Below are 15,378 nucleotides of genomic sequence, written 5' to 3'. Positions count from 1 at the left end.
TTGGCGCAGGTCCTGATCTGGGATGGAGACCCACAGGTGGGGCTTCCTGCTAACAGCAGGGAGCCTGCTTGAGATTCTCTCTCTCCCTCTCTCTTCCCCTCCCCCGTGAACACATATGCTCTCTCTCTCTCAAAAATAAATAAACATTTAAAAAGTAATTGTCAAAAAAATTGAATTTATAAAAAAATAAAATATGGTACATCCGAGCAGTGAAATGCTATACAGCTTCATAAAAAAAGAATGAAGCAAATTTCTAGGTATGGAAATTAAGACATATTCCCATATAGTCAGACGTTCATAGCAGCATTATTTATAATCAACAAAAACTGGTTGCAGCCCCAACATCCATTAACCGGTGAATGGTAAACAAAATATGGGACATTATTCAGCAGTCAAGGAATGCTACAATATGAATGAACCATGAAAATATCACATTCACTAAAAGAAGCCATATACAAAAAATGTCATAGGGTATATGCAGATGAAATGTCCAGAAAGGCAAGTCTATGGAGATGAGTGGTTGTCGCTGGAGGTGAGAGTGGAGTGACAGTAAATTTGGTGGCGATAGAAATGTTCTCAAATTTGATTATGGCAATGATTGTTCCACAACTGTATTAGATTTGCTCAAGGTAATTGAACTGTACACTCAAAGTGGGTGAATTTTATGGTATGTAACTTATCCCTCAATCAAGCTGTTAAGGGGATGCCTGGGTGGCTCAGTCGGTTAAGCATCTGATTTTGGCTCATGTCATGAGCTTGCAGTTCATGGATTCCAGACACACATCGGGCTCTGGGCTGACAGCTCAGAGCCTGGACCCTGCTTCAGATTCTGTGTCTCCCTCGCTCTGTGCCCCTCCCCTACTCATGCTCTCTCTCTCTCTCAAAAATAAATAAACATTAAAAAATAAAAAATAAATCTATTAAAAGAATCTATATGAACTCAATGAAGTTCAACACTAATTGTTAATGAGGAGACAGCCTGGAAGATCTGATACAGGAGGGAAATTTTTCTTTGTATATACCCAGCATGAAAACTTTTTTTTCTTAACTTATACATGCATTATTTTTTCAAATTAAAAAATAAACTAAAAACTAAAAATGGAGAGGGGTGCCTACGTGGCTCAGTCAGTTGAGTGTCCAACTCTTGGTTTTGGCTCAGGTCATGATCTCTCTGTTTCATGGGTTTGAGACCTGCATTGGGCTCTGAGCTAACAGTGTGGAGCCTGCTTGGAATTTTTGCCTCCCTCTCTTTCTGTTCCTCCCTGACCTACATTTTCTCTGTCTCTTAAAATAAATAAATAAACTTTAAAAAAAAACCCTAAAAATTAAGGGACGCCTAGGTGGCTCGGGTGATTAGGTGTCCAACTTCAGCTCAGGTCACGATCTGAAGATTTGTGGGTTTGAGCTCTGCATTGGGCTCTCCACTCTCAACTCAGAGCCTGCTCAGATCCTCTGTCTCCCTCTCTCTCTCTGTCCCTCCCCCACTCTTGCTTTCTCTCTCAAAAATAAACATTTTTAAAAAGTCTAAAAATGGGATACCCGGGTAGCTCAGTTGGTTAAACATCTGATTTTGGCTCACGTTATGATCTCACAGTTCGTGGGTTCCAGACCCGCGTCGGGCTCTGGGCTGACAGCTCAGAGCCTGGAGACTGCTTCAAATTCTGTGTCTCCCTCTTTCTCTGCCCGCCCCCCCTACTCATGCTCTGTCTCTCGAAAATAAATAAAACGTTAAAATAAATAAATAAATAAATAAATAAGCCCTAAAAATTAAGACACACATATGTACATGCATGCTTAACAAAAAAGGAACTAGGAAGTTATAGTATCTCCAGCAATTTTTAGTGATTTGCCTCTTCTCTTTACTTTTAGGAATTCTCCAATTTTTCTACAATGAGAATGCGTTGCTTTATGTTTTTCAAAGTTTGAAAAATAACGCAGGCATAATGACTCTCATCTTGCCTGCTGATGGGGTGTTGTGAGGGTTATATGTCTAAAAATTTAAACAAGATCTAAACCGCAGGGAGAGCACTCCAGGCAAAAGTCCTCACCAGAGGCTTTTCTTGCACCTCTAGAAAAGAGGTGGGAAATCTCCATTCAAGATTGGAGAGACTGTGTTGGGGGGCGGGGGGGGGGAGGATTTGGGATCTATGATATATCATCAAATATAAGATGTCATCAAATGTTAACTCCATCATTATGTTCCACTAAGAAAGAAGAAAAAATTGTCCATCTATGTCACATCTACCCATTATACAATGCATCTGGCTTTCTGGGATGTTAAAGACGAAAAATATTTATCTTGAGATCAATGACACAGTACCTGTACATCTCTTTCTCTGAGGTGGGTGGACCACTTAAGCAAAACCATTCACCTTCCGTCCCCTAAAACCTCCTTCTCCGGTCTATCAAATCAGTCACCGAGTCCTGTCTTTTCCACTCCTGATGCCACCTGCCTCTTTATCTCTCACCTGGACCAGTGCGCTAGCTTCCTACAGAGCCTGCTCATCTTACCCCTTCAATCCATTATTCATGCTGCAGTCAGAGTGATCATCTTATGCCCCTGCTGAAACATTTCCACTGGCTGCTTACCCTCAGGGTGAGGTCTGTTTAACTTGGCATTCGATTTTTTGTGACCTGGCTTCTGCCTGCCATTTTAGTCTCTTGGCACTTCCTCCAAATGAAATTACTTGCTGCTTCCCCAAAGCGCCATATGTTTTTTCAAGCCTCCCGTTCTTTGCACCAGCTGTTTTCTATGCTTGGACTACCCTTCCTCCACAAGTATTTATTGAACAAGTAGTAAGTGCCGGGAGTTGAAAATAGAAGGGTGAGCAAGGCAGGCGCGAGCCCAGCCTTCACAGAAGCCGTTGGGAGAAAGAGACAAAAATGTAAACATATAATTATCAGTTGTAAGGACACATGTTGGGTATTTGTAAAGGTTTGTTGAAAAATGGCAACCACAGTCTCAGAAAGTTTAGGATTTGCATCGGGCCCGGGAGGCAGTCTGAAAATAATCCACCTGTGATTACCTAGGTGACTTTGGGGAACTGGCAAGCGGCGTCTGCACCTCTGTGAAATGGAAAAATGCCCGCCTCATAGGATTTCTGGGAGGATTTAGTATGAGATACATATGATCGCGTGGTTCTGCCGGACCGGAGGGCCCCTCCCCCACGAGACCCTAAGGCCCACTCGCTCTGCAGCTCGGGTCCCCACCCCAAGAGGCGGCGGGCAGGACAAGGAGTGCCCCACGCCGCGCGTGCCGGGAGCGCGCCCCCGACCGTCGGGGGGCCGAGGGCGGGGCAGGGGCCGCGGGCGACCGACACCCGCGGTGGGGAGCAGCGCTCCGCCCCATCTCCCCACTTTGGGGGACAACCCCCCTCGCTCACTCCCGCCTCCGCCCCTGAATCACGGGGGGGCGGGGCCGTGACCCATTCATGCCGGGAATCGGATCCAGATGTTCCCGCGGCGCGTGCAGCTGCATCCTTGCCTTTTTTGGCAAAAAACGTGCGGCCCCGAGCGGATCCCGGGCCGCCTCCGCTAATCCTCGGGAAGAGGGGGAAGGGGGCTGAGGGTCTGGGCCCAGACTGGGAATCCGCACAGGGTGCTCAGCGGGATTTGGGAAGAGCTGCCAGTGGAGGGGGGCGGTTTGTACTGGATGGGGAACCCGCTGCCAACTCCGCTCCCGTCCGGGACCTCCCCCAAGCCCCCTCCCTTCCCCACCCGGAGGAAAAAGTCCTTCGCCAGCAGAGGGGAGGTTGGCGGAGCCTGAGATGGACAGTAGCAGCGGCGGGATCCCCGTTCTCCGGAGGTTTCCCATCCCAGCAGCTTCCTCCTCTGCCCTGCACGGAGGAGGTCTGGAAAAGCCTCAGAGCCTCCCTGTCTGCCAGGGAACCTTCCTCCCCCGCCCCCCCACCCACCCCCCGCCAAACCCAGACAAACACACAGAGGCCTTCGCTTCCTCACACTGCTTTATTGCAGAATCTGGAAGGGCGGGGTGAGCCAGTCCCACCCCCTCTGCCCATCTCCGGGCAGAATGGAGCTCAAATGAAAGGAGAAAACACTCGACAGATACCGGATGGGCAAAACCCTGTGCTCTAGGACCCCTTTAAAGTGTCAACGCCTGTTTTGCTGTCCAGAGAGCCCCAGCCCCGAGGCTAGATTGGGATGACGGTGGGGAGGGTCAAACCTGAATACAGCCCACTTTTGAGGACTTCTCAGGCACCCACAGAGGACCTAACGTCTCAGGAAAGAAGTCTAGATCAAAGGGGGCCTGGGCCCCAGAGTCCAGGTTTGGACGGCTGGGTCTAGAGCCCTGATTTGGGGAGAGGGCTTGGGATCTGGGAACCCAGACTGTAGGGGGAGTCTAGGTTGGCAGAGGGGATTTGAATCATGGAGGCTCCATAAGAGCCCAGGTTTGGGAGCCCTGGGTCAGGGAGTACCGGTTTGGGATGTGGGAGCAGGGAGGCTGAATCCTGGAGCCCAGGAGGAGCCCCAATTTGGGGGTGGGGGGTGGGGCTGGGTCCCAAAGGTGGTTTGGAAAAGGAGCCTTAGTCCTGGAGCCCTGGTTTGGGAGGCCCTGGGCCCAGGAGTCCTGGCTCAGGGCCCTGCCTGGCTGCAGCCCTGGCACAGTACTTGGTCTCCATCCGGCACGAAGCCTTGACCCACCAGGGAGGTGGAGCAGCGGGCACAGGAGAAGCAGCTGTGGTGCCAGTGGCGGTCTTCAAAGGACACATACTTGCCTCCACCGAGTCCTGGGGGGAGGCCGGAGGTTAGCTCTGCGGATCCGGAGCGCGGTCCTGTCCCTCAGCCTCACCCAACACCAGATCCCATTCCCTTGCTTGCACCCTACCCGCTCTGTCCTTTGACCTCTGTCCCACCTGTGATGGGGCGCTTGCAGCTGCTGCACTTGGGTGCAAAGAGTTCTCCAAAACAGGCCACGCAGTATGGATCGTCGTCCCGGGAGGTGAACTGTTGCCCTGCCAGGGGCGTCTGGCACCCTGTGCAGACCAGGCATTCTCGATGCCAGGGCTGGTCACGGTATGTCACGCCACCCTGTGTCAGCGTCTACGGGGGCAGCATCTGTCAGTGGGAGGGAGTGGCAGTTCCCACCCCACAACAGAGCCTGGCTCACCCCCACCCCACTGGCCCAGCCCCCACCTTGCTGCAGCGGGCGCAGCGAGGCGCAAACTTGTTCTCATAGCAGGGCACGCAGTAGTGAGCACCCTTGTCGGGCACAAAGGAACGGGAGCCCAGCGGCTGCTCACAGCCACTGCACAGGAAGCAGTGCTCGTGCCACGTCTGGCCTCCATATTCCAGCTTCCGGGACCCTGTGGGGAACAGGGGTCCCACTCAGAGGCTGTGTCCTAAGCTCCTGAGTGCCACCCTCTGCTACCCTCCCGAGGAGGGTCCCCGCTGTCCCCACAGCCTAAGCAGGGTGGCATCCATGCACATGCAGCAGGACCCTGGCCCCATATATGGCACATGCTACCCTCCCCCGAACACTGCACACGCTCGCTGGGCACATGCTAGGCTCCCAGAAACTAGACATGAGGAGTTGGCATAAGCGAAGTCCCCATGTGTACCAGATATGACTGTCTCAGCATACGCCAGGCCTTCGTGTCACAGGCACGATGACTCGGTATACGCTAAGCCCTTATATGCCAGACGTGATGGTTTGAGCACACCACAACGATCCTACATATACTAGCCAAGCAAGTCTTTGCCCACACAGAATTCTAATGCCCCGGACGTGATCGATCAGTACACGCTAAGCCTTGACATGTCCTAACAATGTCATGCTCCACACGTCCTCAAGCCTCACGTAACTATGAGGCATGCGGGTCACCACACACGTGAAGCCCTCTGTTTATCTGCTTCTGCACACACCAAGCCCCAATGCACCGAGCATGATGGTCTCCTTGCACTTCTCGGTTCTGCATGTACCACACGTGCAGGCGCTCATACGTGCTAAGCGCCCCGGCGTGTACCAAGCCTGTCCGTCTGCCCATACACGGTCAACTCACAGGCGCGTAGCAGGCCTGCTGGTGCGGCACACGCCAAACCCTCAGGAATGTACCAAGCTTGTCCGTTCTTGTACATGCTCTGCTTTCGTGTGTACAGCTGGGTATGCCAGTCCCCGTGCATGCTAATCTCCCGGGAGCACACGGGCATGACCCATCCTGTATACACTGAATTTCCAGAAAGATGCTGTGTGTGCAGGTGTTAAGCATAGTCAGCCTCCACATATGCACCATACATGCACCAGTCCCTTGTGTGTGCAAGAACCCTACCCAGATGCAGGCACCTGGTCCCACACACGGCGAGCCCCCCAGGGGACGTACCAGGCATGACGGGCTCCCCGCAGGCGGAGCACTGCGACGAGAAGGCGCTGCAGTAGCAGTCATTGCAGAGCAGCTCCCCGTCCTGGCAAGTGAAGGGCTCATCGGCCAGTGAGCGCTGGCAGCGGCAGCAGCGGAAGCAGCCCTCGTGGAAGTGGCGGTCTTCGTAGAACAGCTCCTGCGGGGCGTGTGGCAAGGGACACTGGCACCTTTGCCCCCTCCGCCAGCCTCCACCCACTCCTTGCCCTGTCAGGTCCAGTCCTTACCCTTGAGTCATGCCCGATAAGCTGCTGGCACTCAGCACACGTGTTAGCGAAGGTATTGTCATAGCAGGGCACACAGTAGGGGCCGTCGTCCGTCTGGATGTATTTGCGGCCATACAGGGACTCGCTGCATTTCGCACAGTCAAAGGACTCGCTCATGGTGGCTATGAGTGCGCCCTGCCAGGGGCAAAAGGTGGGGCGTGGGTCACCCAGAGGGGCTGTGACTCAGCCCTTTGTAAAAGCCTTTTGCAAGAGACCAGGCATAAGAAATGCCAGGTCAGAACAGGTGGTGAAGAGGAAGGGCTGCTTCTGGAAACCGAGGAGTCTGGCACATTTGTTCTCTTTCTTTTTTGTTTTTAACGTTTATTTTTTTGAGGGAGAGAAAGCGTGCAGGCGTGCACGCGCACACACACACGCACACACGCACATACACACACGCACGAGCAGGGGAGGGGCACAGAGAGGGAGACACAAAATCCAAGCAGGCTCCAGGCTGAACTGTCAGCACAGAACCCGACGTGGGGCTCGAACCCATGAACTGCGAGATCATGACCTGAGTCAAAGTCTGACGCTCAACCAACTGAGCCACCCAGGCGTCCCTCTTTTTTTTTTTTTAACCAATTAATTATTTGAGAAAGAGAGAGAGGGAGAGAGAGAGCACGCACAGGAGCCGGGGTGGGGGGAGAAGGGCAGGGGGATATAGATAATCTCGAGCAGGTTCCACACTCAGCGAGGAGCCAGATGCGGGGCTCGATCCCATGATCCCGTGATCAGGGATCAAAATACAGAATAGGACACTCAACTACCCAGGCACCCCCTGCATGTTTATTTCTGCATTTAATGGGGGTTCGGGGCGGGGAGAGGAGGGAGAGAAGGGGTCAGGAAAAAAAATCAGGAAGCAGAAGTTGTTTTCTTATCTGGGCCCTGGCAGATCTGGGGGGAGGGGGCTTTTCCTGGGTCAGTGACTCATTTCCTGCCCCAGCCTGAGTGTAGCTTCCACTGTTCCTACTGTCCCTGAGGGGACAACAGCAGGGGCAGGGAGCCACCCCACTCTATATCCCATATAAACAGCACCCCCACCCTCTCTTGACTCCCAGGAAGGAGCCCTAGCGACATGGAAAAAGGAACCTCTAGCCAGAGCTCCGGAGTGAGGAGCATAGGGACATGAATGGGGTGTGTAGAAGGATGTTGGGTCGCGAATGGCGGAGGTGGAAGTCACCTCGGGCCTCCCTCCTGCAGAATCAGCCCAAGCAAGGACTTGAGAGGCTCAGCCTAGGTTTAAGCAGGAAGGAAGTCCTGCAAGCTGGACACAGCCAAGCTTCCCCAGCTGGACCCTCTGCCCTCACCCCCCCTCTGGCCCCTGCGGGGTCTCTGGTCACACCAGACTGGGCAGCCTTGGCCTGCAACATATGCAGCAGCTGTGGCAGCGCAGATGGCCAGATGTCAGGTTTGACCAACAACAGGGGAGAGAAGAAGGAATGAAGATGCCAGGGGAGGGAGAGGTAAACTGAAGATGGAGGTTATGCAGCGTGCCCCCTGCCATCTCCGACGGGGGCATCCGCTCCTGGCAGTTCTTTCCATCCCCTGGGGTCATTACTTCCCACCCCCTGCCTCTGGGAGAAACAGCCTCTCCCCAGCTTTTCTGGTTTCTAAGGGTTTGGGGCAGGGGGAGTGGAGGGTGAGAGTGGGAGTCACAGGAGACACTTTCTCCCCAATCAGGCCCCCTCTCGGGTGGGGAGTCAGGCAGGGGGGAGCCCTGAGAGCTGCTGCTGCAGACACCCAGCCCCCACCAAACCTCAGACACTTTCCATTTTCTCAGGAACAAAGCATGTTTGTGGGATGAGGTCATACACACAGCTGCCTCTGGAACAGGAGCATGGGGAGTGTGGGGGGGGTAGGGAAGTGGGGTTCTCAGTCCCTTCTGCTGTCCCTTACTCGTCTCGAGCCCCAGATTCAGAGCTCCCCACCCCCAGCCTCCTCCATCATGAAGTCTGCTCTCTAAGGGCTTGGATCCTAGGGTGGGTGGAGAGGAACTACCAGGACTCAGAGGAAGGGGATGTTCCCACAGCTTCAGAGGAGCCTGGGGAGGACAAAGGAACCCACCAAACCCACTACCCCCTCCCCCCATTCACCCCAGTAACTGGCAGTCCCCAGAGCCTGCCCAGGCTCAAGTGGAGGGAAAGACCTCCTCTTCTCAGCCACCCCCAGTGGGAAATTCTGGCCAAGAAGCACTGCTCTGGCTTGGAGTTCAGACTCCAGGCGCCAGCAAATGCCCCAAGCCTGGAGGGCCTGGCTCTTGAAGGGATGGTTTGTGAACTCAAAACTGCCCTTCTGTACAATGGGGGGGGGGGGGGGGGGAGGGGCACAAAGTTTGTACCCAGGGCCAGGCCATGAGGCCTCCAGGGGCTGGGGTCTTCAGAGAAGTGACTCCTGGGGCAGAGTTGTGCTATAGGGTAGAGCGTAGCCCTCTTTCTCAGTCCGCTCCCTACCAGTCGGGCCTGGGTTTCCTCTGGCACAACATCTGAGTGTCGTCTGGGCTGTCAGCCACTGGGCAGCAGGGGGCCACACAGGTGGAGTGTGGCTACGGTCTGTCCAGGGGTGCCCTGGGTCTTTTCCTTCCTTCCTGGCTTGGCCCACAGCAGCCATCACCTTCCCAGGCCCAGGCTAGCTCTGGGGCCATCCCCTGGGATGCAATCACCACTCTGAGACAGGGGCACCCCAAATAGGGTATGAGCATGGCTTCTGTTTCCTTCCCAGAATTCCCTAGTCCCTAGTCCATCCAGCTGGGCTTTAATGAGGACAGTGAAGGGCACTATCAAGGCCCACCTGTCCCTGCCCATCCCCCTTCCTCCCCATCTCCCTCCCACTTTCCCTGGCAGGGCTAAGGGAGCTTAGCCCTTAGGAAGAGAGCCAATCTTATTTTCCTTCATGGCTAGTGTGTGTGTGTGTGTGTGTGTGTGTGTGTGCGCGCGCGCGTGTGCACGCTCGAGCACAGGGTAGACTGCTCAGTCTGCCAGATGGCTCTCAGCCCCTGCTCCCACCAATATGCACATGCACACACACACACACACACACACACACTTCACTCCTACACCTGACCCAGACACACACGTCTGGCACCTCCCAGAGCTCAGAATGGCTGTGGCATGTAGTGATAGAGGCCCAAATGTGGCATGTGGATCTGAATCCTGACTTGTTGTTCACTTACTATTTGGGTGATCTTGGGCAAGTCACTGAAGCTCCTGGGCCTATTTTCTTATCTAAGACTACCTCCTACTCCTGGGGTTGTCGTTAGGCTTAAATGTTGGTGCTTGGAAAGCACCTGGCAAAAAGTGAATAGTCGGTAAATGGTAGCCATCGGTGTTTTTATTATTAGCCCCCTCACTCACACTGGGGTCAGTCAAGTTTCTGAGCCAGGCCTGGGTCAGGGAGCTGGCCTGGGTTTTGATCTGGACATTCCCAGGGTAAACCCAGGGAGAGAACAAAGAGGGACCCCCCCCCCCCCACCAACTTCCAGTTCTGCTGGGGGAAGCAAAGAGGCCCAGGTTATGGGGCTGGCTGAGGAGGTCAGTGGGGCCAGCCTGATCCCAGTGAGCGTAACTCACACAGGTACGCAGGTGTTCACACAAAGTGTGGCCTCTCACAAAGTGCAACCCCAGCCACGATTTCACTGGATCTCACAAAAGGCAGGCAGGTTAGGGTACCATCCCCATCTTACAGTTGAGTACAGAAACCGGCTACAAGCCAGGCCCAAGGTCACTCAGGTCTCAGAGAGGCCAGGTTCCCTGCTTTCCAGCCTGGAGCCCTTTCCTGTTTGTCTCTCTAAAAATGCTGCAGTGGTGGTAAAGAGGGTGGTCAACATTAAGAGCAGGGACACAGGAGATACTTGGTGACATCACTAGCACAGGAGCCTGACTCTTCTTCCCAGCTGCTAACCCCGCGATTGGAAGACAACCAGAAGCCCTTCCAACTACCCATGCCAACCCCTCAACTCTCCCCCGCCCCCACCTCCACCCTATACTGTCCAGGAGGACCCTGGCGAGGCCCCGCAGCTGTGAGTCAGGATCAGCTCAGACCCCTCCCCCCCCCCCAAGTCCCAGGAACTGACAGGAGATTTAAGGGGAGAAACCTAACTCTCCTCACCCCCCACATCCTGCTATCAGGCACCAACCCCAAACTCTCCCTTCTCCCCTCCCCTCCCCCCATGGGGCCTGGGAGTCAGAGCAGTTTAGGGGAAGGGGGGGGATGGGAGGCAGGATCCAGCAGCTGCTCTGGGGACGGGAGAGGAACAGTTCATTCACCCCGGATCCCCCAGGGCTGAAGCAGTGCGTCCAAGATTTGAGTTTAAAAATAAGTTGGGGCTGTCTTGGTGTATGCCTGGGGCTCCTTTTTGATCTCAGTCTGTCTCAGGTCCTCTGCCTCACAGGGGCTTGGCTGGCCCAGAGTTTCTGTTTCTCCACATCCTTGCTTCCCAGTCTTTTCAGGCCTGAGTCTCTCCAGGTCTGACCCAAGCTGTCAGTGCACCTCCGTCAGAGCCAGCTCTGTCCCACTCAGCATGTCTGTGTCTCTGCACACTTCAGCTGTCTTTATGTTTTGGGTGGGCTAGTCATCTTGCAAGGGCCCGGCTCTGCGGATTTCTACCTCTGTACACCCAAGTCTTGGTATCTGAGGGTCTCCTAGGGGTTCCCACCCCACCCCTTCTCTCTCTCTTAACATCTCTGTTCCTAAGTGTCTCTGTCTCCAGTTTCTGGACTTCTCTATAGGCCTCACAGAGGCTGATCTACCACAAGGCTAAAGAAGCTTAGGCTTCAAGGGCCCCTTACTCGTCCAGGACCCTGCAAGGCCCTGGGAAGGGCGCTACAGCGTGTTCACTGGGATCACTGTATGCTTCTCCCTCAAATGCTCCGTTCCACAAAACCTGGGTCCCTCCCTATGCCTCCGGTCGGCTCTCGGTGACTCTACGCCCAAGTCTCTGTCCCTGCTTCGGGCATCCCTGAGCCTCCCCCTATCTAAGCCTATCGCTCGTATCCCTGTCTCGCTCTCGCTCCACCGGCCTTTCTGGGAGCCTCAGTTTCTCGAACCCTCTCGGTCCCTCGCTCGACTCTGGCTTCTCCGTTTCAAACTTGGCCCCCTCCCCCCGCCAAGTCTCGAAGCAGCCCCCGCCCGGCCGCCGGGCGGCCGGGATCCGTGCGATCCGGGGGGGCGCCCTCCGGGGCTCAGCGCCCCCGCGCCTCCCGCTCCAAGCGCGTCCCCAGGTTATCGCGGCCGGACCCGGGCGGGGGGCGGGGGCCGGGGCCCAGAGCGGGGATTCGGCGCCGGGCACGGCGGGGAGCTCACCTCGAAGCGGGCGGCGGGAGCGGGGAAGCCGGGCCGCGCGTCCCTCGGCGGCGGCTCGTACCTGCGGGCCGGGCCGAGCGGGGGCCGAGCGCGCCGCCGGTGAGGGTGCCGGCTGCACACGGACTGTGTGGGCGAGTGGGAGCTCGGCCCCAACCCCTCCCCGAGGAAGTGCGCGCGGGGCCCGCCCCGCCCGGACCCCGCCTCCGGCCGCCCCTGCCCGCAGAGTGCGGACCCCGCCCCGGCCCCGCATCCCGCAGGCTGGGGGCCAGACCCCGCCCACACCTCCTCTTTGGGCCCGATCCCGCCCCAGGGCCCCTCGGCCCGCCCAGTCTAACCTGGCTCTCCCTACCTCCCCGGGCCGCCAGGACCCCGCCCCCGTCCCCTCCCTGCTTTCTCTGTCCTCACTCCCAGCCTCCCCCACGCCTCCCACCAGCAGCCAGCGGGAGACGGCTGTACTCGGTCTCAGGCGAGGGGTACGGGACCCAGCCGAACAAGGTCCACTGGGGGACCAAGAGTCCACATACCATCTTCATGCCCCCCCCCCAGCTTACCCCCAGGGGTCACACGTAGCCCGAGTTTGTAAAAGAGGACTTCAGCCCGCAAGAGCGGGTGCTTTTGACTGCTGTCATGGCTCTTATTAGTGGGAACCAAGGTGTTCTCAGGAAACAAGGAGTGAAGAGAGGACCCCCAACCCTGGTTAGAGCCTGGACCTTCAAAGGGCTTGATTTCACAACTCTGGGGGGCAAAAACAGAGGTCACCACCTCCTCACCTCCAGCTGTACCCTGGGACAGACGAGCTCCGCCTTGGGTTCCACAATGCCCAGGAATAGTTTTGACCTTTGAGGCCCAGGGGAGACCCTAGCCCTTGGCCCCACGATTTTTGGATTTCTCAGGGAGGGGTGTGAGGAGTGTGCAGGGATGGGGCACTGCAGGCGGCAGTGTGGAGGCAAGTGGAGGGAACCACCCAGTGTGGAGGGAAGTGGAGGGAACTGTAGAGGTGGGGAGGAGGACTCCCCACCTCTACAGTTTCCAATCCTCTGGCTTCCTCCCTGTGCCTGGGAGGGAGGACTGGCGGCTGCCAGGGACACAAGGCCCCTCCAGGTCCTTGAGGCCACCCCCCCTGGGATCCTCAGGCTTGTCACTAGGCATAAATAGCCTCGATCTGGTAGGATGGGGGAGGGAGGAGGAGGTTCTGCTGTGCTGTTTGGAAAACAAGAGACAACAAACCAACCCTAGAAATAACCTCAGCCTCTAGAGTAAGAGATGCCCACAGAGGCTCTCCCATCCCCCAGGCTGGATCCAGCCAAGCTTTCAGAGCACAGACTCATTCCCTCCCAGGCTGGGGCTCCTGAGTACCTTCCTCTCCCATCTCTGAATCATATGCCCGCCTTCCTGGGTACCAAGTCACCCCCGAGGCCAGGTTTCCTTCCAAAATTAAACCAATTGTTTGTGTATTATTGTGCCTGATGCCTAGACTGTAAGTTGCATGAGGGCAGGGACAGGTTTCTTCTTATTCACTCCTGTATTCCCCATACCTGCTCCAAGGTCTGGCACATAATTAATACCTGATGAATGAAGGAATGACAGATGCTGCTTCAGTTTCAACTCTCCTCCACCCCAGTTTGGATCACAGGTACCTGCTATCTGGAGTCCAGAGGGTGAACAGCCAGCCCATGGGTGTGCCCTTTCTCTGGGTTTTGTCTTGAAGATGTAGAAGACTCCTGGCCCTGGGGAGGGCAGGGAAGATTGCCAGGTTGGAGAGATGACAAGAAGGGGTCTGCTCTGGGGTGAGGGGAGGCAAAGATGAGTAGCCTTCCGAGAGGGAGGGGTTATGACTAAGGAAGGTGTTGGATCAAAGGTAGAGTTGGGGGTCTCTGGTATTTACTCATGGCTTGAATCTCTGCTGAACAGCTTTTATAAGAGCCAGTAATTCCTGAGATCTTTGCACCGATCTCTGCCTAAGCACTTTGCATATATTAGTGTAATTGATTTTCCAACAACGGTATGCAATATATATATTTTTAATATATTTTTAAATATTTATTTTTGAGAGAGAGAGAGAGAGAGAGGCAGAATCTGAAGCAGGCTCCAGGCTTTGAACTGTCAACACAGAGCCCGACATGGGGCCTGAACTCATGAACTGCAAGATCATGACTGAGCCTACGTCAGGGGTTCAGCTGACTGAGCCACCCAGGTGTCGCATGAAATATGTATTCTTATACCCATTTTAAGGATGAGAAGATGGAGGTACAGAGAGAGTGAGTTAACTTGCCAAGGGCAACACAGCTACTAATGGCAAAGCCTGGATTCATATCCAGTCAAATGTCAAAGCTCCTTATGCCAAAAGAGCTTAACTGTCAGGCCCTGCAGCCTCTTAAGTCATTCAACCGTATTAAGCCTCAGTCTGCTCATCTGTGAAGAGTAGTGGACTCCCCTGTCTCACAGCATTCTTGTGAGTCTTGAAGGAAGGTACACAGTAGGTATTGAAGAGGTGGGACTCCCGCCCTGCCCAACATATTCCTTCTCATGGTCAGTTGTTAAGTTTCTGCTGCTGGGGCCAGGAATCTGGAAGCCAGAGAAAATTAGATTTCTGACTTGGCTCAGCCTGGGGGAGGGACGCTGGTGTAGGACAGGGGCTTTGTCCTTTCCCCTTCCCATTTCTAGCTCCCAAGTGGGCTCACATTTCTGTTGGTCCAGGAGGACAACGTGCCCCAGGAAGGTCTAGGGATCAGCCACATGGACTCCTTGTTCCCGTTTCCCATCAGTCCACCCCCACCCTCCCTGTAGGGAACAGGTGTATTTGAGCAGAGGCTGGAAGCAGAGCCTGACTAACCTTGGGTCATACAGTGGGAGCTGGTTGTCTCTTCACCCACCAAGGAGGCCCCCACCTACCCTTTCTTATCTTGTGGTGGAAGGGGGCTTGTTCAGGGTCTCCCAGCCATCTTTCACCTTGGAAGTGTTTTTAAGACAAGGCGACAGCCTGACAACTGACAACTGACAGGTTTCTCATGGTTTCCTCTGGGTGCTGAATCACTCCTTGATGCTTGTGATCACAAGCCCTCCTTCCCCCAGTGAGAAAACTTCCTTCCTTCTCTGGACGTATTGCCTGCTCTTACCCATTGGGCTGCCTGGAGCCCCTGCCAGACCTCATGGCTTAGCAGACAGTGTCTTTTAGATTGCCCAGAAACAGTCTTCTCATGCCCCCAAACCTGGTGATGCTCTGTGGGTGCAGAGGGTGAAATGAATATGTGCGTGTGGGGTGGGGGGGGGAGTGGGTAGAGGGAGAGCTAACATGTTAAATACTGACTATATGCAGGGCACCATGCTAAGTGCTAGTCGTTGCCTCCTTGGGTTCTCACAAAAGCCACAGGAGTTGGTTATATTATTATCGCTATTTGGTAGAGTAGGACACGGGGCTCAGAGAATTTGACGATGTGGCCCTA

The 15,378-nt window shown here is 55.0% G+C and overlaps 1 protein-coding gene across 1 annotated transcript; it reads right to left on the bottom strand.

The window, feature by feature from the left end:
* Positions 1-3,947: 3,947 nt before the first annotated feature.
* FHL3 (four and a half LIM domains 3) lies at positions 3,948-12,074 on the bottom strand. The gene is made up of 6 exons (XM_047084851.1): positions 11,936-12,074; positions 6,602-6,775; positions 6,339-6,513; positions 5,155-5,324; positions 4,875-5,061; positions 3,948-4,748 (listed from the first exon to the last, which is right to left on the bottom strand). The coding sequence occupies exons 2-6, from the start codon at positions 6,755-6,757 to the stop codon at positions 4,594-4,596; spliced, it is 843 nt and encodes a 280-aa protein (XP_046940807.1). The 5' UTR covers positions 6,758-6,775; positions 11,936-12,074; the 3' UTR covers positions 3,948-4,593.
* Positions 12,075-15,378: the final 3,304 nt, after the last annotated feature.

Source organism: Lynx rufus, unplaced genomic scaffold (assembly GCF_022079265.1).
Source record: "Lynx rufus isolate CCGP_SWC_20201006 ecotype Redwood Valley unplaced genomic scaffold, mLynRuf1.p SCAF_2, whole genome shotgun sequence".
Taxonomy (NCBI): Eukaryota; Metazoa; Chordata; class Mammalia; order Carnivora; family Felidae; genus Lynx; species Lynx rufus.
This window is presented reverse-complemented; position numbering and strand designations above follow the sequence as displayed.

Coding starts and splice junctions, on each gene's coding strand:
- FHL3 (XM_047084851.1), bottom strand. CDS start 6,757: ATGAGCGAGTCCTTTGACTGTGCGAAATGCAGCGAGTCCCTGTATGGC. Junction 5,062..5,154: donor GCTGCGCCCGCTGCAGCAAG/GTGGGGGCTGGG, acceptor CTGCCCCCGTAG/ACGCTGACACAGGGTGGCGT. Junction 4,749..4,874: donor CTGCAAGCGCCCCATCACAG/GTGGGACAGAGG, acceptor GCCTCCCCCCAG/GACTCGGTGGAGGCAAGTAT.